A 20114-nucleotide genomic window follows, 5' to 3' on the forward strand; every position below is an offset into this window, starting at 1 on the left:
CCTTCAGGGAAATCAGTCGGCTGTGAGATCAGTGGTGTCTGATTCTGCAGAGAGAGAAAGAGAGAGAGAGAGAGAGAGAGAGAGAGAGAGAGAGAGAGAGAGAGAGAGAGAGAGAGAGAGAGAGAGAGAGAGAGATACTGCAGTGCAGTGACTCGGATCCTGAAATACATCTCAAACCTTCACGCCTGTAAAAACGTGTTGGGTGAACTATACCATGTTCATCCAAAGGTTTAGGGAACAGTAAGTGATTGTTGTGTAGAAGAACCAGTAAGACCTTTAAGGCTGCTGCTCCGAGGAAACAGCAAAAAAAAAAAAAACCATCAGAGTGTTTTCTCTGCACTTTGTGCCTCTAGACCTCTGATCCTTGGCTTGTGGCTGATGTTCTGAAGTAAAGCCCAGAGGATTACTGTGGGAATAAATGTGCTTTCTGTTGGAGCTCGCCAGTGAGCCACAGCACTCAGGGCACTAATAGGTGCGATTGTCAGGCCTGTTCTTAAAGATGCATCCAAGGAACCATGGCACTTCCTGTTCCCCATTGGAAAGAGCTCATGAAGTTTAAACGAAGCAAATCTAAAGAAAACATAAGCTGAACATTTTTGCTAAATGACTCATCTGTGAAACACAGTGTGGAACTAAGCAGGAAGAAGTGTTTAAAAGCAAAATGAAATAATCTTTTATACTTTTTCAACATTGAATCCAACAGCACTTTCTCTAAGAAGTTCATGTAGATACACAGAGCTTGTATCTGTCATTGTCTTGATTTACAGATTATCTTCCTAATTGCAGACCGATGTACAGAGTTTTACTCACAGGCAAACTGCAGGAACGCTTCCCGGCTCAGGATCGCTCCGATGCTGTTCTCGGCTCTGCACTGGTATTTCCCGAAATCTGTGGCCTGGCTGGCATTTATTATTATTAAGTTCCCATCATGTAAACGGTATCGTGGGTCCGCCTCAGTGTCCACATCGGTTCTGTTCATTATCCAGCTGTAAATGCAAAAGTGTTTATGACAAAAAAACAGCTGTAATAAAATACTGAAAAACTGATATTAACTGATATAAACTGATTTATTTAAAATTGTGTTTTTTTTTCACTTGACTGATGCTAAACACTTCTCTACTGAGGAAACTGAACAGTCTGAGAGGAAATGGTGCATTATACATTAGGAGGCTAGACAGTGATATTGATCTAAATTATGAGCCATGATTAAATTGTATCAGTGTCTGGCAGTTCAGTCAAATACCATAAACTGAATCAATTATCCTGAGTAGCTTTTCTTTCATTCTACAGCCTGTGATTCATCCAACAGATCAACTTCTGTGAACAATCACTCACTAAAGCTCAACCACGTCCTGTCAAAACCAAACACAAAATGTTACATGCACCTGCAACCTCCCCCCGGACACCATATAAATACATAAATATGTTGTAAACAGATAAAAATCTAACAATGAACTGGTGAAGTGTTTATTTAAATAAAACTTTGCTTGGTAGTGGAGCATGCTCAGTCGGCTCTCAAGGGAGACGATTATTTGCGCTGTAGCCGCATGGCTATGCGCACACTCCGCGGCACCGGCAGACCTGGCAGAAAGCATGGAGAAGGATGAGTCCTCTCCAGCCTCCCCTGCTGGGCCCACGGACTCCTCACAGTCTGTGCTGTACGAGAAGCTCCTGGAGGTAGTGACACAGGGCATGTGCAAACGAGAAATAGCTTGGCCGAACGAGAAGCAGAAGCAGTGCACTCCGAGTAAGCTGTATGAGCGTTTTCTGCACCCCACATCACAGCCTCCCCGCCAGGGACCACCATTTTTTTTCCCAACCCCATTCCCGTGAGATGTACCTTCTCCCCATGAACATCGCTGTACACAAATTAAGTAGGGTTTAAGTAGTGTGGCTATGTAGATGCCCAGGGTTGAAGCGACACTAGCCAGCTATCTCTCTCGAGGTGCAGCATCACTAAAGGCCCCGGTATTGCCTAATAAGCCGTTGAGAGTCACTTCGGCGTTAGTTGGCAAAGCTTACGCGGCAGCAGGTCAGGCCGCGGGTTGCCTTTACACGATGAGTGTGTTGCAGGCATACCAGACCGACCTACTGCGAGAGATGAATGAGGGTTTTAGCTCTGGGGCTGATGATATTAGGAAGTTACCTAAACCGTTGGCCGTTCCATGTCAGCTTTAGTAGCCACAGAAAGGCATCTGTGGCTCACTCTGTCTGAGATTCCTCAGTAGCTACTTCTGGCCTGTTCGGTGACGCCTAATGTGCTTTAGGGCGCAGCCTCTCTCCAGCTGGTGTTTCCCTCCACCTCCGCCCGAAAGACCACTGTGGATGGAGGAGACCCGTCGCCTCTCAGGAAGCCTCAACGGGTGCAGGGCATTGCTACAGCCACTCTGGAAGGGTCAGAGACCAGCCTGTAAGAGTAAAAAAAATCCTGGCAGCTTGGGAAAGCCTGCCAAACGTGTCTCGGTGGGTCCTGCATACAATAAAGAGGGGTTACGGGATGCAACGGGATGTGTCCCACCCTGGTGGGACCCCAAGCAGGCTCTGGTCATGGAACAGGAAGTGTGCTTTTTTCTAAGGAAAGGAATTGAGGTGGTACCTCTCTTAGTCAGAGAGTCAGGCTTTTACAGCCAGTACTTCGTTGTTCTGTAGAAGGATGAAAGGTTGCGGCCGATCCTAGATCTGCGCTCCTTGAACCACTCACTCGTGAGGCTCAGGTCCAGGATGCTCACCCTCAAAGAGGTCGTGTCAAGTCCTCGGACTGGTTTGTCACGATAGATCTAAGGGACGCCTACTTCCACATAGCCACCTTTCCCGATCACAGGAGGTTCCTGAGGGGCAAAGCTTATCAATATCGGGTCCTTCCGTTAGGCCCTTCCGTTAGGCACTCTCTCCTCGCACCTTCACAAAGTGTATGAATGCAGCTCTAGCCCCGCTAAGGCTACAGGGCATTTGCATTCTAAACTATATCAACAACTGGGTGATATTAGCTCGATCAGAGCATCAGGCGGTCCGACATTAAGATTTTGTTTTCGCCTGCATGAAGGAGCTGGGGTTAAGACTAAACGCAGGGAAGAGTGTGCCTCTCCAGTACAGAGAACCATCTTCTTGGGCTTAGTGTGGGACTCGAACGTGATGCAGGCACAACTGTCTCCCTTCCGGATCTAAGCTATCCTCAGAGCAGTCAGGAGAGTAAGAGAAGGCCATTTACTCACTGTGAATCAGTTCCAGAGGCTGATGGGTCTTATGGCGGCAGTGTCCAATGTGATCCCACTTGGCCTCCTTCATATGAGACACCTTCAGTGGTGGTTTAGAGACAGAGGGTTCTCCCGAAAGGGCAGTCCACGCCTTATAATCAAGGTATCACGGCGAGCACTTCAAACCTTAGAAATGTGGAAAGAACCTGTCTCAAGGCCCCATCCTGGGAACTCCTTGTCATCACGTAATGCTAATGATGGACGCATACCTCATGGGGTAGGGAGCGGTCATGAGTGGCCACTCCCTCCAAGGTCTGTGGAACAAGCTACATCTCTCATAGCACATAAACTGCCTGGAGATAATGGCTGTGTTTTTGGCTCTAAAACACTTCCTCTGAGACCTTAGAGATCACCATGTGCTGGTCCGTACAGACAACACATTGGTGGTCTTGTACATCAACCACCAGGGGTGTCTCTGATCTCGCCCCCTGTACAGGCTGGCATAGCAGATCCTCCTGTAAACCCACGGAAAGATCCTCTTATTGAGAGGAGTTTATATCCCAGGTCATCTTAATTGAAGAGCAGACGCCCTTTCGAAGCAAAGGCCGAGGCCTAGGAAGTGGAGGCTCCACCCCAAAGTGGTGGAGCAGATTTGGCAGAGATTTTACAGAGCCCAGGTGGATCCGTTTGCAACACAGTAGACTTCGCACTGTCCCCTCTGGTTCTCTCTCTCTCACTCATGGTCCAGACATGGCTGAGGCTACGCCTGAATGCCTTTCCCCCTATAGCGCTGTTTCCGGGAGTTCTGGAGAGAGTTCGCCAGGAAGAAGCCCGTCTCCTTCTGGTGGCACCTCGTTGGATTGGCAGACCATGGTTCACGGACCTGGCGTATTGTACCCCGCCCGCGTGCACTGGACACGTATCTCCACAGGATCAGTCAGTGGAGAAAGCAGCTGTTTGTCTGCTATGGCCCTTATAGAAAAGGCTTTCCTGCCAGTAAGCAGACTCACAGCAGGTGGATAGTGGATGCCATTTCTTATGCAATTTCTCATCACTGATGAGTCCCCTGGTCTTCCCACTCCGTTTGGAGTCAAGGCTCACTTCACCCAAAGTATGATGGCCTCTACGGCCTGTTCCGCTGTAGTACCACTCCAGGACATCTGCAACGCTGCAAGCTGGTCAGCCCACTGACCTTTGTCAGGTTTTATGACCTCGACATCAGAGCCACTCCCGGCACTCCTAGGCAGGGACTGGTCACTATGCCATGATTGGACACTCATTCCCAAAGCATTGTGACATGGCTTGAGTTCCTAAAAGGGGAACGTCTCTAGGTTACATATAGGTAACCCTAGTTCCCTGAGGGAACAGTAAGCTGCGTCGCCATGCCACACTCCCTGCATCCCTGCGGCACTTACCTTCCCTTTTTTTTTTTTAGAGACTAGCGTTGCACCACTGCTCGTGAATTTTGTAGCTTCCTGGTTTGTGACGTCGCCCCGCCGGTAATGGTTATTCCTTTCATTACACCAATATTCGATTGGTGTATTGTTTGTATATGTTCTGGAATAACTTTCTCGTAAAAACGATATCTTGGTGGTAAAAAAAACAAATATGGCTGGAAAAATATAGCGTTACAACACAAATGAGACCACGCACTAAAAAAATAAAACAGTTAAAGAGGTGGAATCTACACTCTATAGGCAGTCAGTTCTGCACCACCTATCATTTCAAAACTTTTATTTCCAGTCAGTAGCATTATGGAAACTAAAAGATAGATGGAAAATATAGCCAATGAGTGCAGGATTCTAACGATATATAGGAGGATTTTATTCCCCACGTGGGCGAGTTCTTAGTTTTATGACTCTTTAGAAACTCTCAGTCTCACACAAACCAGGAAGTGATGCAGCTCTCAGTTCTATACAAACAGCTGTTCATGCTAACTGGACTTTGTTTACAGAAAAAGAAAACAAAGAAAAAAAAATGGACTGTCAAAAAAGTTGTTTTATCAAAGATTTGGAAAATATTATTGGGGAGGAGTAGCAACTGATACTTGGAAGATGGAAAATCTGCATGTGTGTGTGTATTGTTGGGATTGGAATGGATGGACATCAATATGAATGGCCATGACTGTGAAACAAGGGGGGGGAGCACCCACAAGCCCCTCTTCCCCCACTCCCTCCAACGCCACCATCTTGGTCTACCTCTAGGCAGGCCCTGGGGGCACGGAATTGGCTGCCTTCGTCGACTTATGGGCCGACACCGAGTTCAAGCAGCTACAAGTCCCCATGGAACCCCTGTCCAAAGCGCTGCTAGTCAGAACCCTGGATGCCATCCCTTTAGACTGGGCCAGTCACAACTCCAAGCCTCCACTCATGTCATTGGGGAAACGACAGGAGTGGCCTTCCTTCCTAGTCATCTCCTTAACTCAAGCCCCAGCTCCCTGCCTCGCCTCTTAGACTTGGCTCTCCTCACGCTCTGCACACACATTTTTGGCGTGGCTCTCCCTGCTCCCGGCACTCACTTGGGTTCTAGACCTGAATAACTGACAAATATCTCTTTGAGCAATATCAACTTTGAATGATTACAATAAAGCTCACAGTTTCAAATATCTTTAAATCGTGTATGTGGCCTACTTCTTTTAGGAACTGTTAACATGTAAATGTAGGTAGGGCATTTTTAGCTTTCTTTTCTTCGGCTTCTCCCGTTAGGGGTTGCCACAGCGGATCCTCCGCATGTTTAATTTGGCACGTTTTTACACTGAATGCCCTTCCTAACTCAACCCTTCCCATTTATCCGGGTTTGGGACCGGCACTAAGAGTGGCTGGGGTTGGTTAGGTAGGGCATTTTTAGCTGTGAGTCCAAAAAGCTGTGACAAAGGCTAATAGGTTAACCCTTATTATTATTCCATTTTAAAATAATATATAAATGTGATTTATATTTGAGTATAATCACATCTTCTCAGTGTTAATGAGGTAATGATATCTGCACCTGTATGTGACAGGAGGATTTCCTTTCGCTTCACAGTTCAGTACAACTCTCTTATCGTCTGAGTCGAGAGAGATGACAGCGTGGTCCGGCTCCTGGATAAACACCGGCCCAAATTCTTCACTTTCTACAGAAAGAGCACAAAAACAATTCTGTACTAATTACTTAAATATCACACATATTATCATCCATACGTCTATTAAGACAGAGGAAAGACATCACACTTTCACAAGACACCAGAAATGTGTTCAAGTGAAATCCTGCTAGTTTCTGATTTTGTTTTTATTTACATGTTTTTAGTTATAAAACAAATTAGCATTTAATTACCATTATTACGATTAATTATGATTAACATTTAGCCACACCCACAAATCTAAATAAAAGATCAATCTTCAATAATACAGCTTAACCAAATGCAGTGTGACTTACTGTACACACACACACACACACACACACACACACACACACACACACACACACACACACACACACACACACACACACACACACACACACACCCCACTTCATTGTATAGGGTGCCAATACTTATGATCATGATGAATGGCTTTGTATTTAGTTTAAAGATTATTTTTATGTTTCTTTTGTAAAAGAGTCAATAAACTGTGTAACTACAGTAAACAATATCAAATTTCAATAAATAAGTAAATTAAAGAGCTTCATTATTAAATCCCAAAAATTCAGCAAAACAGAGAAAAGAAAAATGATCGTAGTTCAGGATGAGGAGAAGCTCACTGAGAAAATCCTCTACAATGTGTATAAACCTGCTGGAGTTAGCACATCTGGAGTTAAAAAGTCTAATGTAAATGCATCTGGAGTAAACACATCTGGTCTCAGTGCTGAGATTTTGATTATAAATTTCCTACAGAATCCCTCAGGTGTTCTACCTCATGTAAGCTGAAAGCCTGAGGCCAGTGTGCAGGAAACACTGATGCAGATATTCTGAGCTTATCCTTTCAGCTTCTACTGACCAGAAGAGAAAATCAGGAAATAAACAGAACTGCAGTAATCAGAGAAGAGAGAGAGAGAGAGAGAGAGAGAGAGAGAGAGAGAGAGAGAGAGAGAGAGAGAGAGAGAGAGAGAGAGAGAGAGAGAGATAGAGCGTTTATTTAGTTGTTTATTCCAGAGATCGTAGATACTCTGTGTGTGTGTGTGTGTGTGTGTGTGTGTGTGTGTGTGTGTGTGTGTGTGTGTGTGTGTGTGTCTTTTGTGTGACTGTGTGTGTCTGTCTGGGTGTGTCTGTGGTGTTTAAATCTTGACCTACATGTGTAATGGATCTTCTTCACCAGCTTCTTCTCCACCTTCTCATCTTCCTCTAACACACACTGAACCTTTAGACTAAAGCTTATAGAACATCTCCCAAACCATCAGAAAAACACTGATAGAGGTATTTGCGACGGAGGTGTAGGAAGATGAATAAAGTCAAATAAAGAGGTAAGATGTTCTCCAAGTGAACTGCCGCATCAAGAATGAGTGTTTTTTCAATAGAAAATAAAAGAACAATAAATGAATCAGATGTTCTTCAGGCTCTGAGCAGGTAGGAGAAAAGGATGAAAAGCCGGAACAGTTATTGTTAGCCATGTTTACGCCTGACGGAGTGATGAAGGAAACGACGCAGCGTTTGATTTCGCTTGCTAAGCGCCTCGCGTACATGATCAATTTCTTGCAATTACTGCTTTTGTTTGCTAAGCACCGCTAAACAAAATGAGATTTCCAGTGAGTGGATGCGCATCTCTTCACTCGAACCTCGGAAAGTGAACCTCGGGACTCGTTCTGACATTTTCAAGTTTATGAGCATGTCAATTGTGTTTACTGTCTCACTAACACTCTCTCACTAACAAGCTCTCACTCTATTACTATCACTCTCACTCTCTCCCTAACACTCTCTCACTCTCTCACTAACACTCTCTCACTCTATTACTATCACTCGCTCACTAACACTCTCACTAACACCCTCTCACTCTCTCACTAACACTCTCTCACTAACACTCTCACTCTCTCACTAACACTCTCTCACTCTATTACTATCACTCGCTCACTAACACTCTCACTAACACCCTCTCACTCTCTCACTAACACTCTCACTCTCTCACTATCACTCTCTCACTCTATTACTATCACTCGCTCACTAACACTCTCACTAACACTCTCTCACTCTCTCACTAACACTCTCACTCTCTCACTAACACTTTCTCACTCTCTCACTAACACTCTCTCACTAACACTCTCTCACTCTCTCACTATCACTCTCTCACTCTATTACTATCACTCGCTCACTAACACTCTCACTAACACTCTCTCACTATATTACTAGCACTCTCTCACTCTATCACTAACACTCTCACTAACACTCTCTCACTCTCTCACTAACACTCTCTCACTCTCTCACTATCACTCTCTCACTCTCTCACTATCACTCTCTCACTCTATTACTATCACTCGCTCACTGACACTCTCACTAACACTCTCTCACTCTCTCACTAACACTCTCTCACTCTCTCACTATCACTCTCTCACTCTCTCACTATCACTCTCTCACTCTCTCACTATCACTCTCTCACTCTATTACTATCACTCGCTCACTAACACTCTCACTAACACTCTCTCACTCTCTCACTAACACTCTCTCACTCTCTCACTATCACTCTCTCACTCTCTCACTATCACTCGCTCACTAACACTCTCACTAACACTCTCTCACTCTCTCACTAACACTCTCTCACTATATTACTAACACTCTCTCACTAACACTACTATCACTTTCTCACTCTATCACTAACACTCTCACTCTCTCACTAACACTTTCTCACTGTATTACTATCATTTTCTCACTCTCTCACTAACACTCTCACTCTTTCACTAACACTCTCTCACTCTCTCACTAACACTCTCACTATCACTCACTCTTTCACTAACACTCTCTCACTAGCACTCTCTTACTCTATTACTTTTACTCTCTCACTCTATTACTATCACTAACTCTCTCACTCTATTACTATCACTCTCTCACTATCGCACAATCACTCACTCTTTCACTATCACTCACTTACTATCACGCTCTCACTCTTTCACCATCACTCCCTCACTCTATTACTATCACTCTCTCACTATCTCACTCACACACTATCACTTCTCTTTTACTATTTCACCATCACTCTTTCACTATCTCACTCTTGCACCATCACTCTCTCACATCACTCTCTCATTGTCGCTTTCTCACTCTCTCACCATCACTCTTTTCTTTCGCTATCATTCTCTCACTCTCTCAATATCACTTTTTCACTATCACTCTCTCAGTCCACACTTTAAATTTTTACTCTGATGTTTTATGATAGACATTCAGTTTATCTTTAGGTAATTTGTTTGCTTTGTTTAGAACTTTGCTAAATAATTTTTAAACAAACATAAAAATTGCAATAAAATCATGGATTCATGAAGAAACCTAAACAAAAGACCAGTATAATATTTTCTGACACATCGATCTCCTCTCCTCGTTCAGCCTCATGCCTCTGAGATATAAGACGTAAAATCCCTCATTCCGCTTGGCCGCGATTCTATTCAACTTCCAGTCACACAAATCACATCGCCAAAATCTGCTTCTGCGTTCTGCATATCAAAGCAGCTTCATGATACAAAGCTAAATATCGAGCTTGTGTTTCTTACTTATCACAAACGTTTAATATCATTAATACTATTATTATTATTTTTATTATTATTATTATTATTATTATTATTTAGAGCTCTTTTATAGAACGAATAATAGAAACAGCTCACAGAGAAGTTGCTTTGAAGTCATGCTGCTTTTTGACGACTTGCTTCATCCTGAAGGATTTTACAGCAACAGTTACTGTGTTTATAACTGTTACTGTGTTTATAACTGTTACTGTGTTTATAACTGTTACTGTGTTTATAACTGTTACTGTGTTTATAACTGTTAGTGTGATTTTTGTCTTCTCCTTATGAGAGTAAAATAATGCCATGAAACGTCAAGTGTAAAGACACATTAACGCATTGTGCAGTGTGTAGTGTACTTTACGGTGTGTGTGTGTGTCGCTCTGATTGAGTGATATCCTGCAGCACAGAGGGTTAACACAATGACATTTCTGTCGTTCATCATTTTGCCCCAGTGAGCAATAAATAATTCATACAACAAGGCACTGGGATCATTTAGCTGCAAGTCTGAGAAATACGTGTGGAATTCATTATTTATTATTGCAGTGTGATCCTGTGGAAACAGCTTGGTGTTGATGGTTTCGGAGTTTGGACTGAGAAATGGTCTCCTTCCACAGATTTGATCAGAAGAGCAGAAACTGTACAAATAAAGCCTGATATATTTCCTACAACTTCTGATCTGCAGCACTTCTGTGTTCGTTCTGCATTGACACTGAAGTCCACTCAGCAGCTTGTTATAAAACCCTTCATCTGTGTTAAACACCAAGCTGACAGAAGCTCACACTGATGATCTGTGAGGAACTGTTGCATGAAAATCGCTGATTGCGGATGAAACCATGAGCCAAACCAACCTTTATGTCGAACACATCTGACCCAAAATACCAACAATCTTTCCTTCAGTAATGGCGTGTGCCAGTCAGGAGCAGCACGAACCCATGGACTCACGTGAATCCAGCAGTACAGAAATGATTTCTTTGTAATGACAGCTGTCGTGTTGAAGCTCCATTCTGCTCCTGTGAAAATGAATATTTCCCTTTTTTCTAGACAAATGCATCCATCAGCCAGAATAGCGAACAGAGATGGGACTCAGGGAACTGAAATTGTTCTGATGATCCCTCTTCAATTTCCTGCAGGCTGTGACCTCGGCCGACTCACGGCACACACACTCGTGATGAATCAACCTGTTTTTTTTCCACGAGGTCACTCTCACCGTTACACTGACACCAGCCTGCTGCGATGACTCCATTACTACAGTTTCATACGGACACCTTGCGTCTGCTCTGTACGCAGAATTATTCCTGAGTTACGCTGAGAATAAACAGACTCATACGATAAAAGACTTCAAATAAGATGCAATGTCCGAGAGCAGATCAGAAGAAATAAAATCCAAACATCACACTGAAACATCACACTGCATTTTACACACAGTGAGTGTTTAGTTCTGTCTAATGAGACAAAATTACACACCTGAGAACTAATTTATATTAAAATCTAATTTTGCTTAATCAATGGATTTAGTAAAGCAGTATGATGAGGATGATGATGATGATGATGATCAAATCCCTAACTTGTTTGAGAAATACTGCAGTGGATTTGAGAGCCACATTTTTTTATACTGTATTAATTAATGCAGTTTCAGAATTTAGAGATAATATTATATACATACTGGAGAAATGTGCTTGAGATGGTTTATATTGAAAATCAACACAAACTCACACACTGCATGTTACTCAGATCACAATAAACTGTGTTAGAGAACACTTTTAGAATTGCACCAGTTTTTGATTTATAATTTTAATTATTATTTATCACAGGCATGTCCATCCAACACACACACACACACACACACACACACACACACACACACACACACACACACACACACATTAATGATACCTGGTGATGTGAGCAGTATGTTTATGGTGCAGGTTCATGAGAGTTGGTGATAGAGATCTGCCACAGCATGGAGAGGAACCATGTTTAAGGAGAACTAAAATTAGAGGAACTTGGTGGTGTGCTGTAGTTTTCTTAATCTGGATGAAACACCAGGCCATTTTCAGGCACATCACTGCTTACTGTCAGAAGCTCAGCATTACATCTTATTGATCATGATGAATCATTAGGGAGTGAGATGTGATGTTTGGTTTCTCACCCTCACTGTAATCCTCCTGAAAGCTGAGAGCTGACAGACTCTGTCTGGAGAATGGAGGCCAGTCCTGCAAAACAGAGCCATGGTCCTGCCTCAGCTTCGTCCTGGAGCTCAGAACTGAGGAGGAAGAGCTTTCTGACTTCATCCTCAACACGGCTGCATAGGACACGGGTCGGCCTGCCACCGATCTCGCAGAAACTGCAACAAAACAACACATTCAGAGAAGGAGAAAAAGGAAGAGAGTTTAAGTGACCTTCATCATCTCGGGTTAGTTCAGTCTCAGCTGCATGGAATTGATTCGACTGAGACTCGTCACTCAGAGAGAATTCGGTTTTTGATGATCGTTTCTCCTTCGTGCCTCTGCATTATATTCAACTTTTTTCAGCTTCCAACCCTCATATCACAGCTCACACTGGAAACCTGCTGCATCAACCCTCTAAATGGTGGAACCCCAGTCCTCAATTCTACCCCAGTCCCTGAATCTGACCCCAAATTGGCCCCGACCCGAGATAGTGTGTGTGTGTGTGTGTGTGTGTGTGTGTGTGTGTGTGTGTGTGTGTGTGTGTGTGTGTGTGTGTGTGTGTGTGTGTGTTTCTGTGTGTGTATGCAAGAATGTGTGTGTGTGTGTGTGTGTGTGTGTGTATGTGTGTGTATGTGTATGTGTGTATGTGTGTGTGTGTGTGTGTGTGTGTGTGTTTGTATGTGTATATGAGTGTGTGTGTGTGAGTATGTGTGTGTGAGTGTGTGTGTGTGTGTGTGTGTGTGTGTGTGTGTGTGTGTGTGTGTGTGTGTGTGTGTGTGTGTGTATATGTGTGTGTGTGTGTGTATATATGTGTGTGTGTGTGTGTGTGTGTGTGTGTGTGTGTGTGTGTGTGTGTGTGTGTGTGTTTGTATGTGTATGAGTGTGTGTATGTGTATGAGTGTGTGTGTGTGTGTGTGTGTGTGTGTGTATATGTGTGTATGAGTGTGTGTGTGTGTGTGTGTGTGTGTGTGTGTGTGTGTGTGTGTGTGTGTGTGTGTGTGTGTGAGTATGTGTGTGTGAGTATGTGTGTGTGAGTATGTGTACATTCACACAGATGCACCCAGACTGCCCTGCATTGTGTGTGAACATTAAGCAGCTCCTCAGTAAAGACACAACTATAAGCCACTGGTGAAATTTGACCTTCAGCTGCACTTTCAGTATAAAATCCTGAAGAAAAAGTCTGATTACTGAAAACTGCTTTTTCTGGACTCATGTGTTTTTCCTCAGCATCTGTGTGGGAGTTTCTCTTCCCCAGAACACATCTCTCAGAAAAAAACACAAATGCTCTGACACCGACACACACAGATTTGAATGAGGAGAATTACAGGCTGTGAGACGGATGACAGGAAGATGAAGGGATGATGTAGTGCTGTGGGGGATGGACAACTGAACAGACTGACAAGAAGAACAGGAAAGAAAGAAGGATAAAGAGCGCACACACACACACACACACACACACACACACACACAGCTCAGAAAATACACACTTAAATACTGACAAATAGATTCTGCATTTATACCAATAATTGTCTACATTTCTGGAGCTTCTCTAAAGAACAGAATCAAGATTTAAATCTTGCAGCAGAAACTCCATTAAATATTAATGAAGGAGAACAAAGACACTTCACCTTTATACCTCCTGCATTCAGGCAAATGTCAGTAAATACAGCAATAATTTTCATAATAATCTCTCTCTCACACACACACACACAGACATTTACACACACACACACACACACACACACACACACACACACACACACACACACACACACACACACACACACACATTTACACACACAAACATATACTCACTCACACACTCACACTTATACACACACTTATACACACACCTGTGGTCACGTGATCTCAGTCACAGAGCAGGAACAAAGAATGAGAAACATTAATAAAGTTTACAAGTGTGTGTGATTTTGACAAAACCCGCAAGAACATTTTGACTACACAAACAACACAACACTACAATCACATCAAATCACATCCTGTGAAGTACACTCAAACATCAACACCACAGAGACAGACGACAGATACAGTACACAGACAGATGAAGAGACAGACACATGAATAGAAAGACAGACAGACAGATGGAGAGATAGACAGACAGATGGAGAGATAGACAGAAAGAAAGCCATGCACTCTGACATGCAGTCAGACAGACAGACAGACAGACAGACAGTCACAGACAGACACAGAGAGACAGCAGTGGTGGACAGTAAGGAAGTAAATGTAATGCGTTACTGTACTTAAGTATTTTTCTCGTCTGCGTCGAGCTCGCAGCATTCTTACGACTCCTCTCATCCCGCCCCTTGGACTGTTTACTCTTCTGCCCTCCGGCAGGCGTTTCAGGTGCCTCCGGACCAGGACCAGCCGACTAAAGAACAGCTTTTTTTCTAGAGCTGTCTCTTTTGTGAACTCTGACACTCACTGATACACTACCACATTTCCCCCCACACCTCACACTTCGTTATTTCGCTAATGGACTGTCTACACAAAAACTTATGCCGGGACACTGATCATTTCTCACCTCACACTTTGTTATTGCACGGACTGTTTACAAAAACCTTTGCTTATTTGTGCACTGCTCTTCTTTGTATTGCACCATTAACTTATTACCATGGTATATATACCCGTTCTCTGTTCATAGTAATAGTAAATCTCTGTGTATAGTAATAAGCATCTATATATTATGTTCTCAATACATACATACATATATTAAGGATGCACCCAATATTCGGCCACCGAAAATATTCGGCTGAAAATGGCCCAAAAGTGCATTTTGCTAAAAGAGTTTGTTGTGATGACGCAAACAGAAACCGCGGCTTGCACGTGCATGTCTAAAACCCATGTCTTTTTCCATTTGGGAAAATTTTTACTGTAACTTCACTACATTTCAGTCAAATCTCTCACTTTTTACTCAACTACATTTAGTAAAATCCATCGTTTCTTTTTATTAATGAGGATAAAAACGTAACTGGTGAAACACGCAGCGAGTCACCAATCAGGATCGAGCGCACGCTCTGTTTTACACGTGTTCTGATCGGCGCTCGGTGCATCTACTGATCACCAACATACAGTTCAGCATCAGTTCAACATCAAGCAGAACATTTAGAGAAGAATAAATGATGAAGAAACTCCAGACTCGAACTCACCACAACACACGTGACCTCATTTACACGTTTTATTAAAGAAGGTTTTGTGCTTATGATAATTATAATAGAAATCAATCAGTGTTTGAGTCATTAATATCATTCTATTAATAGATCAGTGTGCTGAGAGTCACATTCGAGTCTTTACACAGAAACTGAGGTGATTAAATAAAAAATCTTGTAATAAAAATTATAATAGGAACATTATAATATAGTAAATCAGTACTTTGGATACTTAAGTTCATTTGAAGGCAAAAACTTTTGTACTTTTACTCAAGTGAAAGTTTAAAGAGACACATTTACTTTTACTGGAGTCACATTTTACCTCGTGATTCTCTACTTGAACTCAACTAAATGCTTTATGCACTTCATCCACCACAGAGAAAAGGACAAAAAAAAAAAACAGATAAGCAGACAGATGGATTAACATGTGGCTTTTACTGTCTCAGACTGTTTCTCTTTCTAGAGTTCTGTTCTGTTTCAGGTTTTAGATCTAATCTGTGCAAATGACAAAATATTTTTTCCACAGTTTGATAAACTGCTACATAAAACTGCACTGGCTTTTTTTTTTATCAGAGAAAATGTACATATAATTGACTCTGAATGTTACGTATTGTTCTTTACTGTAAAGCATCCTCGAGCTTGGAAAGAGTAATATATAAATACACCTATTATTATAATTTTTCTGTTTTTATTATAATTATTAAGACAGTCTTGCTCAGTGGGCAAACTCATTTTGTCATTTAGCCAAGAAATCACCACCACATTGCTGCAGTGAGCCACTGAGGAAATGTGAGCGTTATAAATCCTGACTCTGGAACGTTTCTTCATGCCAACACCATCATGTCCCTCAGTACCTCAAATTAATTACACTTACAGAAACAGGTGCAGCCATCATGGGACCTGAAGTGCAGCGACATGATTAACCATCACATGAAAAATTAATGAAGATCTCCAGAGATTATATTGACTGAGGCTGAACATTTATTCAATAGCATTAGCAATGCAGGAATCCATACATCACGCATGAAGCCTCCTCACAGGACTCACTACAAACCCCTTAAGGCTTTTCATGTAGCCAGAAATTAGAAGAGCTATGTGTGTACCTGCTCGGTCATGTCACACCAACAATCTCCATGCAGATCGAAAGCCTGAACTGACCTTCAGTGGCTGAAATGTGGTCAAGGTTGGGTTTGGACAGAGCAGTTAGGTAGGTGATGAAACCACCTGTCTTAAACCAAACGTCATCTCTTACTGAGGAGCTCTGAGTGTGTGAGCTGCATGAAAATCTTATTGCCTGGGTGTACTGAGATCTGCATGCTTTGCCCTTGGTAAAAATGGTTTCATGCATGACTTTAACCACATCAAACATCTACATTCCATCTCAGCTACATCCACTTCCACATTCCATCTCACCTACATCCAGATATACATTCCATCCCAGCTACATCTAAGAGACATGAGTGGTTTTTAGATAATTTTACAGCTGCAGCATGAAAACAGGAAGTGACGCTACAGTGCAAATGATGTGTCTCTGCTCACTCAGCAGTCTGCCTTCATTAACACGCCCAGCTCACAGAAACCAACAATCATCTTCCTACAGACTCAATAACAACGCTATGAAAAACTACACCTGAACAAACCACACCTAAACAAAATGACACTGTAATAAACACCTGAACAAACTACACCTGAACAAACCACACCTAAACAAAATGACACTGTAATAAACACCTGAACAAACTACACTGTAATAAACTACACCCGAACAAATTACAATGTAATTAACTGCACTTGAACAAACTACATTATAACAAATTACACCTGAATAAACTCCACCTGACCATACTACACTGTAATAAACTACACCTAAACAAATCTACACTGTAATAAACTCCACCTGACCATACTACACTGTAATAAACTACACCTAAACAAATCTACACTGTAATAAACTCCACCTGACCATACTACACTGTAATAAACTACACCTAAACAAATCTACACTGTAATAAACTCCACCTGACCATACTACACTGTAATAAACTACACCTAAACAAATCTACACTGTAATAAACTACACCTGACCATACTACACTGTAATAAACTACACCTAAACAAATCTACACTGTAATAAACTCCACCTGACCATACTACACTGTAATAAACTACACCTAAACAAATCTACACTGTAATAAACTCCACCTGACCATACTACACTGTAATAAACTACACCTAAACAAATCTACACTGTAATAAACTCCACCTGAACAAATCTACACTGTAATAAACTCCACCTGAACAAACTTCAATGTAATAAACTACACCTGAAAAAACTACACTGCAATAAACTACACCTGAACAAACTACAATGTAATAAACTATACCTGAACAAACTACACTGCATTAAACTACACACAAACAAACTAAACCTGTACAAACTACACAGTAACAAACAATACCATAACGAACTACACATGAACATAAAAATAAACACACAAACAAACCACACTGGATCCTTCCCATACCATGATCTCAACATCAGCTTCATCAGAGCTGATCGTCCTGATTTAATCGGCTGAATCTCCAGAGCTGTTGTGTGTGTGTGTGTGTGGGTGTGTGTGTGTGTTTTCTCTTCTGTGACATTTATGTGTCAAGTGGAGTCACTGATTGTTACCATAGAAACAAATTAATCACTTCAAAAGATGTTTTATATGTATATATGACAGGAAACAACCATGATGTTCTCTGCCGCTGAAGCTAATACACATTAATATTCAGTACGTGATGAATTCTGAGATGCTTTTCAGCTCACCACAGATGTTCAGGGTGTTTATCTGAGTTTCTGTAGCCACTCGGTCAGTTTAAACAAAACTGTTCTCTTCTGAACTCTCTCAACAAGAAGTTGTTTCTGTCTGCAGACATCTCTCCATTCTGTGTAAACTCTGGAGAGTGTTGGGTGTGAAAATCCCAGCAGGAGATCAGCAGTTACAGAAACACACACCAGACCATCTGCCACCAACAATCAGGCCATTGTCAGAATGAATGAGATCTTTTAATTTTCACATTCTGGTGTTTCATGTGAACTTCACCTAAAGCTGCTGGAACGTATCTACTGCATTACACTGCTGCAACATGATTGGCTGATTAGGTCCTTGTGGGAATAGGTGTACAGGTGTCAGTAACTGGTCTTGCATAGTCAGCACACGTGCAACAGTCGTGACCTAGCTAGGAGCTTTTAGTGGTGAAAGTGAAGAGAAGTGTGATACGCTCTCCAGTCACACACTGATTAAATTTAAATGATGCAGGAATATTCCTGGCTCTGAGCTGGATGGGGCTTCACTCTTGAGAGTTTACTCACGTGACGAATGAACGTGAAATAGTCAATATTTAAGCAATGGCTAAGAATAAAAGCTAATTTGGTGAGGAAGAGAAGGCAGGGAGATGTTGTGTTGGAGGTGTCACATTTCTGAATTATTTCCTCAGCAACATCTCAGCTTGAGAAATCTCGAACTCGGTCACATGACTGAAACATGCAAATCTGAAATCAGTGAGAGAAACGTGTGTGATGTCAAAACTGTTAAAGCTTCTCCAGATCGTAAACACTGACATCTCAGTTTCCTCTTAATGACTGCAAAGCATTCGGTTCACTTTTATCACTCAGCATTCTGCTGCTGCAAACGAGCTAATTGATGCAATAATTCAGCTAAACATCCATTTAGATGTGAAGTAATCAACCTCCCATGACTGTGTGCACTTAACGAAGAGAGTCTGAGGTGTGTGTCAGCCATACTTTTTCTGCCTCTACCAGCTCAGAGAGAGAAGGACGGAGTGGAAATTAATTTGAATAATGATCTAATAAAGTCCATTTGGGATTTTATCTCATCCATAAGAGCTGTAATGAATCTTAATTTGCTGTAGAGGACAGTGGCAGGTGGATTCCTGACAGATAAACATGTACTGTATGTATTTTTATAGCATGACTTCATCAAACACATCATGGCAATGCTGTTGTGTAAAAAGAAACCTTCAAAAACATGTGCATGTACATTCTCATTTATTAACGCACATCATGTACATAAAGAAATTTCAAGCACGTTATTATACTGCCGCCATTTTTATTTTTTTGTTTATCTCGATTCTTTTTGGCAACCCCCTAGGACATCGACATAACCGGGTTCCACTGTAATATATATATATATATATATATATATATATATATATATATATATATATATATATATATATATATATATATATATATATATATATATATATAGGTTTAGGGTATAATATAATATGTGTGTGTAATATATATATATATACACACACTAAATTCACTCTAAGTCACGCCCACTCTCTGCTGATTTTACACAAAATCAGAGTAACACCAATCACCTCCAACTTCTTCCAAATACCCAAAACCTCCAAATACCCATAAATCTCAACATACTGACAGCTTTGTGTTACATTTTTATTTCTCAGTTTATAGAAGTTTGAGGTAGTGACAGAATGGATTCAGACTCAAATCCCAGAAATGCTCCATTAATTATATAAATGCTAATACTCCTTTACATTACACACCTCCCCATGGAGAACTAATCCCACCTGAACAGGGCGAAAGTCAGTGAAAGAATGAAAAGTCATTCTCAGAGATCACGACCTTGCAGAGCAAACAGAAATCAAAATTGCTCACACTGGCACTGAGGAGACGTCTGAGGATCTTCAGGTCATACTGCAGAAAATACACGTCTTTTCACAGGAAAAAGAAGAAAAGCTGCAAGAGTCACAAATATTCATCCACATGTTTCTGAAGTTCAGCCAGTGATGGAGAAGATCTGATCAATATATCACCAAAAGTTTCATGCTGAGACTCAAAGCTAATTTTTAAACATGATGAAAAATTAAAGGAA

The 20114-nt window shown here is 41.7% G+C and overlaps 1 protein-coding gene across 1 annotated transcript in view; it reads right to left on the reverse strand.

Annotated features, from left to right (window-relative positions):
• Positions 1 to 20114, reverse strand: part of cntn5 (contactin 5) — a 125546-nt gene that overhangs the window by 60491 nt on the left and 44941 nt on the right. The window contains exons 3-5 of the mRNA XM_083551618.1: positions 12019 to 12213; positions 6180 to 6303; positions 811 to 986 (exon numbers count right to left, since the gene is read on the reverse strand). Coding sequence (XP_083407744.1) covers positions 811 to 986; positions 6180 to 6303; positions 12019 to 12213 — 495 coding nt within the window. The remainder of the gene's footprint in view (positions 1 to 810; positions 987 to 6179; positions 6304 to 12018; positions 12214 to 20114) is intronic.

Source organism: Silurus aristotelis, assembly GCF_946808225.1.
Source record: "Silurus aristotelis genome assembly, chromosome: 10".
Classification (NCBI taxonomy): Eukaryota; Metazoa; Chordata; class Actinopteri; order Siluriformes; family Siluridae; genus Silurus; species Silurus aristotelis.